The 14,905-nt window shown below is 45.6% G+C and overlaps 2 protein-coding genes across 10 annotated transcripts in view; both read left to right on the forward strand.

The window, feature by feature from the left end:
• Positions 1-3,032, forward strand: part of RBM12 (RNA binding motif protein 12) — a 40,679-nt gene extending 37,647 nt beyond the window's left edge. For all 4 annotated transcript variants that reach the window (XM_073310023.1, XM_073310022.1, XM_073310020.1 and 1 more), the window contains one exon: positions 1-3,032. This exon is cut by the window's left edge and continues 27,183 nt beyond it. The gene's annotated coding sequence lies outside the window, so the exon portion shown is untranslated.
• The window catches only part of CPNE1 (copine 1), an 80,329-nt gene that overhangs the window by 37,657 nt on the left and 27,767 nt on the right, over positions 1-14,905 (forward strand). For 2 of the 6 annotated variants that reach the window (XM_073310026.1, XM_073310024.1), the window contains exons 1-3: positions 5,178-5,289; positions 11,765-11,893; positions 13,146-13,325. In XM_073310026.1, coding sequence (XP_073166127.1) covers positions 11,765-11,893; positions 13,146-13,325 — 309 coding nt within the window. In that variant the 5' untranslated portion in view covers positions 5,178-5,289. Of the gene's footprint in view, positions 1-5,176; positions 5,290-11,764; positions 11,894-13,145; positions 13,326-14,905 lie in introns of those variants that run through there. The other 4 variants (XM_073310028.1, XM_073310030.1, XM_073310027.1 and 1 more) reach the window with 3 other exon arrangements.

Below are 14,905 nucleotides of genomic sequence, written 5' to 3' on the forward strand. Positions count from 1 at the left end.
GCATTGCTCCCCCAAAATGAACCCTATTATTAAAACAAGTGAAGACTTAAGAATTCTAGGACTTAGTGTGGGCTGCTCTAGAATTCTGAATGAAGCAGCAAAAGAGCAAGTGGAGTATCTAGCAGAACTATATTTACACTTCTGTTTGGAGTGAATATACCTTTGTCAGACCTTGAGCCCTCTATTCACATATAGGCAGCAGAAGTACAAGCTTCCTCAAACTACTCCAGCTGTGTGCTTCCAATCTGATCCAAATGGCCCTCCAGTCTCAATGGACCATGCAACCTTTGGTCTTTCTGCTGGAACTGATAATTAGGTTGCAAGTTAAGATGGTGATTTTCTGATAGACATGTTCAGGAACTAGACTGATATCATCTAACCTAATACAGTGCACTGAATAGCTATGAGATGTAGATAGATTTTGGTCACTGCCAAAATGAATGCAGCAGATGGGAAACTAGCATGAGAGCTCTGGGGATTTCGGCTGGTCAGCAACAAATAAACACGTGTTGAGTCTCAAGGTTTGTCAATTTAGATGAAAGTGTGGATGTTTATCTGAACTTGTGAAGGGGTTATCCTTCTTCTAGTTAATCCTTTTGTATGCTGCCTCCAGCAGCAGTAAAATCTTTTCCCTTACTACTAAGATGACAGTTGTTTCAGAAAGAATACAGTCTTCAAGGGAAGGCTCCTCTCTACTCTCCTCAGGAGCAGCTGGACTAGATATGAGGTCTTGCTGTCTCTCCACTAGGCCCTGTTGTTTGCTTAACATTACATTTGGTACTCTCCTTTGATTAGGCCCAGTAGATGATGATCTCATGGGAAAAGCCACTTTCTCGCTGAAAAGAAAGATCTCTTCTGCTTTGGATCTTCCCAGATAAACATGGTTCAATCTGAGATACTTTTCAAGGCAAATCCTCACACCATAGCTAAAACTGAGCAACAGCTGGGCCAGGTGGAGACTTCTGGGTGTGGCAACATCCTAATATGATAACATTTTTAAGTGCTCATCACTGTGGCATCTGAGCTCACATGGTTTAAATTAAGATATTGGTGATTTTAATGAGAGAAAGTAGGAAGGAAGATGAGAGATCATTTGGGAGGAAGGGCTGAGTTTCACTTATTTTCTTCAAAGATTCAAATAAGTCTTCATTTTGTGAGATGGGGCAGTTCCTATTTGCTTGTCCGCTTTTAACACATTTGAAATGTGCATTTATGTATTTGATTTGTACTGGGTGCAAACACAAATAGAGAAGTAATGGTTGTCTTCTTGCAAAAGATGCCTGTTACTGAAGCCTAAACAGAGATGGTTCTGTTTGCTGAGCAGCCCCTCCTTCTACTTCATTAGGGTCTACTTTGTCCTGTATCTCTGAGTGCACTAGTGAGGCTGAAGGTGGAAATTACTCTTTCCGGTATTTCCTTTTTTGCTGGAATTTTTACTGCTGGCAATATGTAAAGTTTAAGAAGCCTGGGCTAACTGACCTTTTTACCCTTCTCTTTCCTAATGATAGACATTGTACAAAGTTGTACTGCAGTGTCTATCCTGGGGAATTGGAGCAAATATATTAGGGCTGCAAAGAACTACACAGACTTGAGATTAAATGTGTTCTATGCTGGGCTGGGGAGCAATAATATATAGGTGGATTTGGAAAGGATCTTGAGTTCTGCTGTTGGTTTCTCTCAAGTCAGGCTAATTAGTTCGTCAGAGGTAATGGTAGATTGTTGAGGCTGTGTGCACAGCCCATTTGTGGTTGAATGCTACCAAAGAATGTGACACGGAAGGTCAATAGTAACAATATGGGATAATAGCTTACTCACATGTGGGAATGGAACTAGGGTCTCTTTTCCTAAAGCTTCATTAAATTATACTCTACATAAGTTTTTATACCCTCTCAGCACTGTAGGATCTGAGTGCTGTACAATAGTGTATTAAGCAACACGACTAACATCAGTCACATGTGGGTTAAATGATGATCAGTCTTGAGTGTTTGGCCAAATAACTGTATTAAAGTATAAAACCCACTTAAAAGGAATATTATTTTTTTGTTAAAGAAAATGACTTGCTACAAGTTGAATAAGACAACTAATGATTAAATACCGGTGGCTTTATATGTGTATTGACTTGGTCCTCAGAAAGATTAAACAGACGTTCCCCAATTCTGATAATGCTAAATAAACAAATTATATATGTTTGAGAGGGAGAGAGATTATCCTTTATATATACGTGCATTGTTATAGCACTCATTGTAGTAACCTCATTTACAAATATTGTACTTTTGGTTTACTACAGTTTGCAAAAATTTTGCAACCTGTTAAGAATATTTTTGTTAAATCGTAGTGAGATTTACAACACTCAGTTGGGTTACTGGCATGTATCTCTTTATAATTCTTCTGGGTACAAAACATGAACAGAACAGCAATTACAGATTTAAAAGGTGGTAATTTTACCACAGAAGTTAACTAGATTTTCGTTCCAAGACACAAGAAGTGCTATGTCGCTCTTCCAAAACTGATCTCTGACAGAGATACAGTGATCACCTGCCAACGGTTATTCATCCCCCAGAGGATTACAGACAGAAGTCATTCCTTCAACATAATTCAAAGGCTTTTATTCTTCACTGTGTGTCTCAGCCACTGGTTCTGCCTCACCCTCCACATGATTGCTTGGATAGACAAGTTTAGGTATTCCATGTCTTGGAATGACAAGAGGTTAAAGATAGCTTTCAGAGATTTCCCTGTAAGCCTTATTGATTTAATGGCATGAAATAAGGTAGTCAGACACCTTTTGCTCTGCCTTGGAAGCATATATAGAGAGAGAGACCAAACAGCATCAAAGAACTATGAAAACAAACTGTTTGGCAGCTATTTTTTCCAAGGGATTCCCCAAAGTAGCTGTGAAGCCTAAGAAATCCTTGCTATCCTCCATTTCTCATAGATGGGACTTTTGTTCTTCCTTTTGCAACAGGACAGATTTCTAGACCAAGCTTCCTTGATACCAGCAGAGAGATTGCTATTGCAGAAGCAAGTGGAATAATTTAGAAGACTGAAGAACATCACCGTGGACATGTGGGTCTCAGAACAGTTCACAAGGAACACTTGTGTGAGCTGCTGAATATTAAAACAAATGTTCAAGCTTTGTCTACAGTGGGAAACTGAATCGTTGCTGATACTTTTCGGCAATGTTTCTCCCTGAAGTAGTAAGGAAAACTACTTAAGTGCTGGTGTAGACATAACTCCTGTCTACTTACAAGTTCCCTGAGAAGGATGGCCTTGAGATTAAAGACCTGGAGTTTGAAGCAGTAGATCCAAGTAAGATTCCTGGCTCTGCCACAGATGTCCTGTGTGAACTTGGGCAAGTCACCAACTTTTCTACTTCAGTTCCTCATCTGTAAAACAATGATAATACCTCACAGGTGTGCTGGACTCGTGTATTTTCTCATGCTCAGATCATGTAGTGATGAACACCATAGAAGAAGCTAAGAATAAATACATTTAAATAGAAATACCACAAGAGTGGCACACCTTGGATATACACAAAGGTACTGCAGGATCTGTTTGACTCAAAGAAGCAATCAAATACTATTAGAGACCTGTCACCCAAGAAAGAAGGACAAGCAAGCTTGAAAATCTTCTGAGTTGGACTGGAGGATGCTGAAGTTCTAACTTTGCTAAGGGTTTATTGGCTAATCTGCGAGAGGAATAATCACTGGAAGAAAGCGCTTATGCTTCTGATGATATAACCTACAAGGCAGCCATGTGGTGGTGGTGGTGGTATTTGCAAGGAGTGTGCCACAACCCGCAGTGCCTCAGTAATCTCTTAAAATCTGTCCACCCTCAGCATCCTAGTGGCTCTTTTTAGTATGTAGTTATCCTCTCTCTTAGCGGCTTATTTCACATCCCTTCACAAATTTTGTTGGATGTGAAGGGGCTCTAGAATGAAAAACTTCTCTTACCTGATAGTTTTCTTTTTTGTATATTTCATACGCAGCAATCTAACCCACAACGGAGGATTAAGATTTTAACTAATTTCTTCACATTGAAAGACTGTCAGGAAAGGGAGAAAGCTGCTTAATGTGATTAAAGTACCATGAAGTATTTGTTGTGGTTAATATTTCAGAGGTCTACTCAAGCATTAAGTGCTGTAGAGAACTCTGTATGGCCAAGCATGGTGGGGACTGATAGCTCAGTGGTTTGAGCACTGGCCTGCTAAACCCAGGGTTGTGAGCTCAATCCCTGAGGGGGCCATTTGGGATCTGGGGCAAAAAGTGGGGATTGGTCCTGCTTTGAGCAGGGGGTTGGACTAGATGACCTCCTGAGGTCCCTTCCAACCCTGATATTCTATGATTCTAAGCAGTTTCAGAACATGTATATTTAGTTTTCAGGCACAATCCTCAAATTTAGTGGGGGTTCAGCAGGAGGGATTTTCTATTCCCTTGGAGACAACTCTGCTAGTCTGAGCCCATTTTCTTATCTGTACTTGAGGGCTGAAGAAAGGAAATGAGAAAACCTCCCTCTCCCAAAACCAGCTTTGTAAGAAAACTTCATTTAAGATTTCACTTCAACTAAATTTTTCTGCAATAGTTGACATCACAAGCACTTAAAGAGCTCTAGTAAATGCTTTTTTCATCCAGGGCTATATTTGAGGACTCCGTGGCCTCAGGACGCCTCTGACACGGAATTTCAACACCATCCTCCTTAAATACCTGGGTTCCCAGAACACCCATTAGCTGTCATCGGAGCGATCTACTGTCGCCAGGAGAAACGTACTCCCTCCCTCGAACTAGTGTTGATCGAAGTCAAACTGGTCAGTTAGCTCATGGCATGGAGCGAACAAACAGGCGCGGCTCGCTCATTGTCACCAATGGAAGCTGCAACCCCAGCGTGTTCCCTGGCTTCTGCTCTCCGACTCCGCACAATCCTGCCCACCCCGCCACTGTTCCTCTTCAGCCGCTACCTCGACTGCGCTTCCCAATAGCCTGCCCCTTCCTTCGCTGTTCGGAGCCGCCCCAGGAGCGGGCTGTGCCCCTCGCGGGGCTGCAGGGAGTCCCCTGCTGCCGGCAGGACAGACTCTGGAGTTCGTGGGCCCTCGCCGAGCAGCTGCTGGGGCGGAGAGGGCCCGGCGGCGATCCGGGCTGGGGAGCGGTCTCCTCCCCCGAGCCGGGCGTCCCCGCCCCGGGGAGGAGCGGGCAGGGCAGGGCAGGGCAGGGCGGGCGCCGGAGCTGCGCTGGCCCGCCCGGAGCCCACACCTTGCCCGCTGCTGCGCCGGGTGCGGATCGCGCGGGGAGAGCGGAGGTGGGTCGGGCCGGGGCGCCCCGCAGCCCGCGGGGTGTTGGGGGCAGACGGGTGGCGGGCGGGGTCTGCCTCCCCCGCTGCCCCGTGCTCGGCGCTCCCTGGCCAGGGCGCTGCTGCCCGCGGGGCCTGCCCACAGCTGCATGGCGAGGGAGCCTTGCGCGGTGTCTGGCGGGGGCCTGGCCTGCAGGGCCCTTCCCTCCCGGGGCTGGCCGCCATAGCTGAAGTTGGTTGTGTCTCTGAGTCGGGGCGCAGGGCGGGGGGAGAGCCAGCCAGGCGGCCTCCCTTTCCGCTCCGGGCTCTCCTCTCCGCCTCCCGGGGCGCGGCGCCGGGTGTACTGAGCATCCCGCGAGCCCGGGCCGCCTTTCGTCCCCTGGCTGTGTGCGCGGCAGGCCCTGGGGGCTCCCGGAGCGCCGCCTTTCGTTTGCAGACGTGGATCGCATCGAGCCGCCTGGTTGCTTAGTAGAGGCTGGTGTTCTTGCGCTTAGATTCGTAGTGGTGGTTAAATTTGTGTTAGTCTTCATCAGGCTGCACAGGATTTCCTATCAGTCTATATGGCAAGGAAAGAGACTCACAACTGTATTTCATGCATCCGACAAAGTGGGTAGTCACCCACTTCAAAGCTTATGCTCCAATATGTCTGTTAGTCTATAAGGTGCCACAGGCCTCTTTGCTGCTTTTACCGATCCAGGCTAACAGGGCTACCCCTCTGATGATTGTATTTCAGACCTTTCATGCACCAGGAGGGCTCAGCCTCTCCCAGCTGAAGCTTTTTTTCCCGGTGTCAGAAAGGGAGTACTTGGCAGGCTGGACGGTTGGCATAGGTCACCCTCGGACTGAAACAGAACAAAATACTGCAGGGAAAGCAAACTGGGAATTAGATAAGATTATATTCTACAAAGGGTTCTCTAGCTCCTAAAAGAGAGCTCTGGAACCCTATACAATGAAATATAAAACTGTACACGCATAGTCATGTATTGCCAGGTTAGCCTGCAACCCTGTTTTTACATTATGGCTATCAGTTCAATATTCCAAACAGTTTCGAGCAAGAATAAGAACCTGAAGTCTTGTTGCACAAGGATACAATCTCATTCACTGATTTGTAGAAGCTTGAACCCTCCCGCGCCCCCCCCCCCACACTTTGATATATAAAGGGAAAAGATTAGCTTTGACTGAATTAAATTTGTCCAGACACACACATTTGAGAGCTCTTAGTAACAGAAAGAAAAGGAGTACTAGTGGCACCTTAGAGACTAACCAATTTATTTGAGCATAAGCTTTCGTGAGCTACAGCTCACTTCATCAGTAACAGAGCGACATTAGAAAAAATAAAAGGAGTACTTGTGGCACCTTAGAGACTAACCAATTTATTTGAGCATGAGCTTTCGTGAGCTACAGCTCACTTCATCAGATGTTTACCGTGGAAACTGCAGCAGACTTTATATACACACAGAAATCATGAAACAATACCTCCTCCCACCCCACTGTCCTGCTGGTAATAGCTTATCTAAAGTGATCAACAGGTGGGCCATTTCCAGCACAAATCCAGGTTTTCTCACCCTCCACCCCCCCACACAAATTCACTCTCCTGCTGGTGCTAGCCCATCCAAAGTGACAACTCTTTACATAATCAAGTCGGGCTATTTCCTGCATAGATCAAGGTTTTGATCTATGCAGGAAATAGCCCGACTTGATTATGTAAAGAGTTGTCACTTTGGATGGGCTAGCACCAGCAGGAGAGTGAATTTGTGTGGGGGGGTGGAGGGTGAGAAAACCTGGATTTGTGCTGGAAATGGCCCACCTGTTGATCACTTTAGATAAGCTATTACCAGCAGGACAGTGGGGTGGGAGGAGGTATTGTTTCATGATTTCTGTGTGTATATAAAGTCTGCTGCAGTTTCCACGGTAAACATCTGATGAAGTGAGCTGTAGCTCACGAAAGCTCATGCTCAAATAAATTGGTTAGTCTCTAAGGTGCCACAAGTACTCCTTTTCTTTTTGCGAATACAGACTAACACGGCTGTTCCTCTGAAACCTGTCATTAGAAAAAATGTAAACTCTGGGGTGGAAAAAGATTCTTAGACTAGAAGCATCCATAGGTAGAGGATCGTCTTTCTCCTTTTACTCAGCAGAAAGGGGAATAAGCCTGGTATGTGAATTTACAATAAATAATCTCAGACAAGGGGATATTTGCTTTTAAATTATATTTATTCCTGTACTTTAAACATTGTATGGTCTATAGATTTTCTTCATCAGTGACAGTACAAGAGATTTTTAAAAGATTGCTAGCAGAATTTTGGTTGTAAATTTTTAAGATCACTTTCTTTAGACTGTATTTACAAGGGATAGCTCAGTGGTTTGAGCATTGGCCTGCTAAACCCAGGGTGGTGAGTTCAATCCTTGAGGGGGCCGTTTAGGGATGAGGGGATGGGTCCTGCTTTGAGCAGGGGGTTGGACTAGATGACCTCCTGAGGTCCCTTCTAACCCTGAGATTCTGTGATTCTGTGAAGACATGAAATTGTCATATTAAAAAAAAAAAATCTGCCGGTGTTAACCCTAGCTAGCCATTGCATTCAATGTTTTTGTTTTGTTTTTTTACAAAATAATATTTTGTTGAATAAAATATTGAGACATTTCTGTTTTAGTGCTTGTGGTGAAAATATATTTAGTAACCTGTAGTTTTACTGTGGTGCACTAAGTTTTTCTCTTGAAGATTTAGGTTTGATTGATAAAGTTGCTTTTATTTTCTTAGAGAATTCAGTGGTTGTCTGCAGAGTCTGTTACTGGAATCAAATTGAGGTATCAATTAATACGAGTTATAATTACTGTCATTTTTAAAGTAAGGGAACTCTTGTCCTGAAATTTGCATATTAAAATATTCTGTTGCAATGGAACTCTGTTGGTCCGAACACTACCTTGTTAATGTTCATTCCTGCCAAATTAATAGATTAGAGAGACAAGGTGGGTGAGGTAATTTTTTTTTATTGGGCCATCTTCTGTTGGTGAAAGAGGCAAGCTTTCAAGCTTACATAGAGCTCTTTGGGTCTAGGAGAGGTACTCAGGGCATGTCTATACTACAGAATTAAGTAGACTTAAGTTAGGTCGACATACAGCTACTGCAGTAATTAAATTGGCTCTTTGTGTCCACACTACGCTCTTTCTGTCAGTGGTGCGCATCCTCACCAGGAGTGCTTGTACCCATTTAAATGGGGCACTGACAGCCGGAGTCCCGGGCCTGACAACTGGAGACAGGGCTCTGGCTGTCGGCCCTGGAGCAGTGGGGCTTCGGGCGGTAACAAGCAATGTAAGTAACGCTGTATCTACACAGACACTGCATCACCCTAACTACATCGACTTAAACGTTACACCGCTCACAGAGGTGGAGTTATTAAGTCAGTATAGTGGGTGACTTACATTGGCAGAAGGGACGTTTTAGTGTAGATGCTTACACAGTTTGGTCGACGTAAGGCAGCTTATGAGTAGTGTAGACCAGGCCTCTGTGTCACATCTAAATACAAGGGTGGAACAGAAAAGGAGTTAACACATTTTGCAAGAAATGATTCATGTGAAGTGTGCAATTAACACCTCTAGAGTCATAGGACAAAGGAGGGTTAGTGGGTTACAGATAGTTGTACAGAGCCATAAATCCAATGTCTTAAGTTCATGATTTTTAGTATCTAGCTGAGTTATGAGTATAAGCTCAGCTTTTGAAGGTGTGCAGGTTTTCTTTGAGGATAAAGACTGAGAGGTCAGATATGGAGTGATTGTTTTGTGCAAAATGTTCGTCCTGGGGTGATATGGTGTTTATGTCTCATCATTTTTCTGCGTGAGTTCATATGAGAGCATAATGACTGTCTCATTTCACTCACATGATGGATGTTGGGGCATTTAGTTTACTGGATGAGGTACACCACTGACAAAGTGGGAATTTTAATGTTTTGTATGACTGGTGTGGTGCCTCAGTTTCCCTTATGTGTTGCACAAGTATCTAGATAGTAGGACAATGGTGTGTGATAATTGTAGAGACCCCTAGAGAGCAGGTGTTACTGCCCTCTAACTGCTTAGGCCCAGACAATGACCCGACAGTCTGTATCCTTACAACTGATGGCTGCGGCCAATCCTCTGCAAGAAGTCAGCCAGCTCTGACACATGGGAAGACAAAGAGAGAGGTGGAGGCCAGATGACCAGTTTGCCTGGGAAAGAGGCAAAGGATGGAGGTGGGGCAACTGGGTATGACTGAGGGGCTGCTAGATGCTGATCAGTCTCCAGGTTGAGACTCGGGGGACAGAGGGGAAGAGCTCAGGGGTCTGGGTCTTCCCAAGATGGACTTTGCTGAATCTTTCTGCTTTCTGTGTGAACAAGATCTGTTCTATGCTATATTCCAGACAACTAATAAACTTCCTGGTTTACAACACTGGCTGAGAGTCACTGCTGACTGCGGAAGTTGAGGGTGCATGGCCGCTTTGGAGGCATGTAAGGCTTCCCCAGGTGTCCTGTTCAGGTGTGCTCACTGTGGGGAGCTCACAGCATCAGGTCAGACCCAGGAGGCGCTGAAGCCAAGGAGGCTTGCCCCAGTGAGAGTGTGCCCTGAGGGGTTGTCTCGCTACAACAGGGTCGACCGGAACACCCAGTCGAAAAGAGACCCTGGCAGCTCCGGTCAGCACTGATGACCGGGCCGTTAAAAGTCCAGTCAGCGGGGCTAAGGCAGGCTCCTTGCCTGCCCTGGCTCTGTGCTGCTCCCCGGAAGCAGTCGGCATGTGTGGCCTCTAAGTGCAAAGGTGATAAGGGAAGCTCTGTGTGCTGCCCCCAGCACTGGCTCCGCAGCTCCCATTGGCCAGGAACCACAGCCAATTGGAGCTGCAGGGGCGGCACCTGCGGGCACAGGCAGCATGCACCGTGCGGAGTCACCTGATTATCCCGTGCTTAAGGGTCGGACATGCCGACCACTTCCGGGAGCAGCGCGGAGTCAGGGCAGTCAGGGAGCCTGCCTTAGCCCTGCTATGCCACCCACCCAGAGCAGCCTGAGGTAAGTGCCGCCCAGCCGCAGTCCATACTGCAAACTCCCTGTCCTAGGTCGGAACCCCCTCCCGCACCCATTCCTGCACCCCTACCCCAGCCTCCTCCCACACCCAGATTCCCTCCCGGAGCCCACACCCCAGCCCGCACCCCACACCCCTCGGTTCCAGCCTGGAGCCCCCTCCTGCATCCCAAACTCCTTATCACCGGCCCCACCCCAGAGCCCACAGCCTCAGCTGGAGCCTGTACTCCCTCCTGCATCTCAACCCCCAGCCCTGAGCCCGCTCCTGCACTCCAAACCCCTTGGCCCCAGCCCGGAGCCCCATCCTGCACCTCAAATGCCTCATCCCCAGTTCCACCCCAGAGCCCACACTCCCAGCTGGAACCTGCACCCCCTGTCCCAGCCTGGAGCCCCCTCCCACACCCTGAACCCCTCATTTCTGGCCCTACCCCAGAGCCCGCACCGCCACCTGGAGCCCTCACCTGCTCCTGCACTCCTTCCCCAGCTCAGTGAAAGTGAGTGAGGGTGCGGGAGACCGAGCGATGGAAGGAGGGGGGCTAGAGTGAGTGGGGACGGGGCCTCAGGGAAGGGGCGGGGCAGGGCAAGGGTGTTCTGTTTTGTGCAATTAGAAAGTTGGCAACCCTATTCACAGTGGTTTCAGAGCGCTGAACCTGTGCACCCATGACAGTGTTGTGATAGGCATGTGTAGAACCCACAAATATTGAAAGGTGTGTTGTGTGGGGTATTGATCATTATAGCAGTTGAGATATGTCTGGAGGTTTTGTATCTGTTCTGGCAGGGTCTGGTACCTCTTTGAGTTGGTGTGTCTGTGGGGAGCTTGCTTCTGATGATGAGCTTGGTGAAGTTGGGGTTTTTTTTGAAGGCCAGAAGAGGGAGTTCAGGAAAGATTTCTATCAAGATGTGATCCCCATTGAGTATGGATTGTAACTGTTTAATGATACCCTGAATGGGTTTCGTTGTAGGGTTGTAGATGAGAACTAGGGATGTGCAATGGAGGGAGTTCAGGCAGATTCTCTCGGGGTATTTGGGTGGTCTGTTCCATGATGCGATCTACTTCTCTGGTGGAGTGCTATTATTTGGTGAAGGAAGTTTCAAGTGTGTTAAAGTGTGCATCCCGGACTTCCTAAATTAATCTTTCTACATGGCTGTGTATTTCAAGCCTTGTGTACAATTTTCAAGAATTAAATGGAATCCTTGTTTTAGAAATATCCAGAATATAAACACTGGAATTGAGAATAAACTTGTGAGCTTCATAAGAGAAATTCTTGGGAGATGCTCCCAAGCATCCTCTTGCTGAGGTGTATTTATCCTACTAAGGTTCTGTTTGCTGTGTTGTGTGGCTTGCTAGGTGTCACTGTTATCAATGTGAGGGACATGGTTTTATTGAAAAGTACTTTATCAACATTTGCATTTATTCTTTTTCTGAACTCTCTTCCGCAGATGGCTCAGTGTGTGACTAAGGTGGAATTGTCCATATCCTGTGAGAATCTCATTGACAAAGATGTTGGTTCAAAATCTGACCCTCTGTGTGTCTTACTCCAAAATGTGGGCGGTGATCAATGGGCAGAGGTAAAAAGTAGCTTATAATCTCCAGTTTTGCATTATCATACAGAAATATTTTCAGAACATGACCTAACTGTAAATATTTCCAGTTATTATTCTTCCTAGTAATTGCGTAATTTGCTTAATTAAATCCTGCAAATATTTACAAATTAATATTTGGTCAAAAATTTTGTGACTTTTAAAGTTCATGTCTCTTGAGTGTGATGGAGTAAGAATCGTTTGCTTATCAACTTGAAGAAACAACAGGAATGTTTGTTTTTCTGTTATGATGTGCCATGTGCTGCTGCTTTTTCCCTGTGAGGTGGGCAGTCAACACATTGTACAGCGTTTCTCAAATGTGGCCACCAGGGGCTTTTCTTGCTGCCACAGCCTCCTGAGCTGTGATGGGGAGGGGCAGCAGTCCCTCCCCTTCCCTGGTGCTCCAGTTTGCACAGCTTTGGTGTTAGTTGCTGGGGCTTCCAGCAGGGGTTGGGCCCTGCCCCACTCTGGAGACACCTGGTGAGTTCCCCACCTTTCCACGGGTGGTGGGGCTCAGGCTTTTACTTTCAGCCGGGGGGGTGGCAGGGAGGCAGGCTCTGGCTTCGGGCTCCTGCCACATGGCTTTGGGTTCCGTTTCCCGCGGGACTTCAGGCTTCAGCCCTGCACTGCCAAACCGCCCCCCCACTTCCCCCCGTGCCATTGTCTATAGCCCCTGCTGCCTCCCGTGATCCCCCACCTAGGGCTTAATTTGTCCCCAGACTTGTGGGGCTGAGTAAGTCTGCTGTGAAAAGTGATACTTGTATGTTTAATGTCGCTTTTCACAGCAGACTTAGCAGCTAGCAATAAATAAATTACAGTGATTTGGATATGCATATTTATTTATTTTTCATAAAGCTAATGAAATATTTTAGGAAAAAGTGTGAGAGCGGCCATGAGCAAGAGCTGGTGGCTGCACTCTGAGGCCACCAAATAATTTGTCCTGAGAACCCCTGACAGAGTATGTCAGTGTCTTTTTTCCTCAAATGTCAGATTATCTCTAAACCAGATTTAGTGGTAATTGATTATATAATTTCTTTACTAAAATTCAGGGAGTACAAAGTTGCAGAGCGGTCAGCAGGCCCTGTGGCAGTGGCTAGATTTAGCAGCCTAGACCCTCAGATACGGTGCATATAAAGGCCAATGAAGAAGTGTTTGAGGGTGAGGGACATAAAGAGTTTTGTGGAAAGTGTGGTTAATATGTTTATCTATAGTGATCATCTCCATCTCTTTCTTTGCGTAGTTGGATCGAACTGAAAAGATAAAGAACTGCCAGAAGCCTGAATTCTCCAAGAAGCTGCTCATTGATTATTACTTTGAGAAAGTGCAGAAGCTGAAGTTTGGCGTATATGATATCGATAACAAGTCCTTTGACTTAAATGATGATGATTACCTTGGAGGGGTTGAGTGTACACTGGGACAGGTACTTGCAGAAATGTCATCTCTAATGTTCTGCAAAGTAGTGATAAATGTAGGTTTAAATCTGAAAACGTGAGAAACTTAGATGTCAGAAGCTTTAATGTACTCGGGGTGAAAGAATTTCATCCTTTCAACTGATCTTATATAGGCCACGTCTACGTTATGGGTGCTACAGTGGCATAGCTACAGCACCGTAGCGATGCTGCTGTAGCACAGAAGCATAGACATTTCTGACGGTAACAAAAGGGGTTTTTCTGTTGCTGTAGGTAATCCACCTCCCCAAGCAGCCGTCACTCGGTGACTACCTTCTGTCCACCTAGCTGCAGCTATGCCGGGCCTTAGGTTAGCATAGCTAAGTCCCTCCAGGGTGTGCATTTTTCAGCCGTAGCTATGTCCACTTAATTAAAAGTAGGGCGGGCCTTAGAAAAAGAGTGTGTGCCCCTAGCTTAAGTCTGAAATGGCTTCAAGTTCTCTCAGCTATTGTATTTTAAGAGTACTATCAGAAATGCAGAATTTCTTTCATTCCATTTAGAGTGGTACTGAGTAGATCTCTGACTCATAGCGCTGGCTCTGCTGCAGTAACTATATTTAGGCTTGGTCTGTGCTTAAAAGTGAGGTTGACATAGCTGAGTTGGTCAGGGCTGTGAACAAGCTATGCCAACCTAACCTCCAGTGTAGATGCAACTATTTTGACAGGAATGCTTTTGTCAACGTAGCTGCTGCTGTTTGGAAAGGTGGTATTCCTACACTGGTCCCCTAAACCGTCTTCCATCCATGTAGACTGTGTCTACACTACAGGTTTATGCTGGCTTTGCTATGCTGACATAGCTCTACCAGTATAATCTCCATAGTGTAGACATACCTTTGTCAACACTGACCCCAGATTAAAAAGGGATTTGGCATCCAAAATACCTTTTGTATCTTTTACTCTGTCTGCAGCTGACTTCTTTCTACAGATGTAGGATCTTTTGGCAAGCAGAGTGAACAAAAAATGATGATTTTAAAAAGCCCATTTTAATTTAAATACATTTTTCTTTCTAAAAATAAGCCTACTTAAAATTAAATATGAAATTATAACAACCTGTGTTAAGGCCTGACTTTACTATAATGTGTTAAAATAATTTAAATTTAAAAATTAATGCTGCTGAAATTTTAAAGAAATTCTAACTGTCGATCTTCGGGAAGTCATTGGCTAAGCACCTGAAATGAGAGTTTGTTGAAGTGTAAAACCAGATTTTGACAGCAGCAGCCTGTTTTCAAACGCTTTAAAACTCTTCTTCATTTCAGTTTATTCAGCTAGTTCAGTGTTTCATTCAGACTTGAGTAACTGTCTGGGAATTGATAGGTAAGCTTGTTTCCCTCTTCCAATCTATGAATAAAAACAAGGTATGAGAGGTGAGATCTATTAGTTCTAAACCTTGAAGGGCATGGTGACCAGAAATAATCCTCCTTCTTTGTGTGCTTGCTCATGTCAATTCCAATTAGGTATGCGTGCGCCATGTTCACAGTCTTTGGAAGATTTTTCCCCTAGCAGCACCAGTCAGGTTGGCTGTGGAGCCCCCTAGAGTGGCATCTTCATGGCAG

The sequence above is a fragment of the Lepidochelys kempii genome, chromosome 13, assembly GCF_965140265.1.
Source record: "Lepidochelys kempii isolate rLepKem1 chromosome 13, rLepKem1.hap2, whole genome shotgun sequence".
NCBI classification, from domain to species: Eukaryota; Metazoa; Chordata; order Testudines; family Cheloniidae; genus Lepidochelys; species Lepidochelys kempii.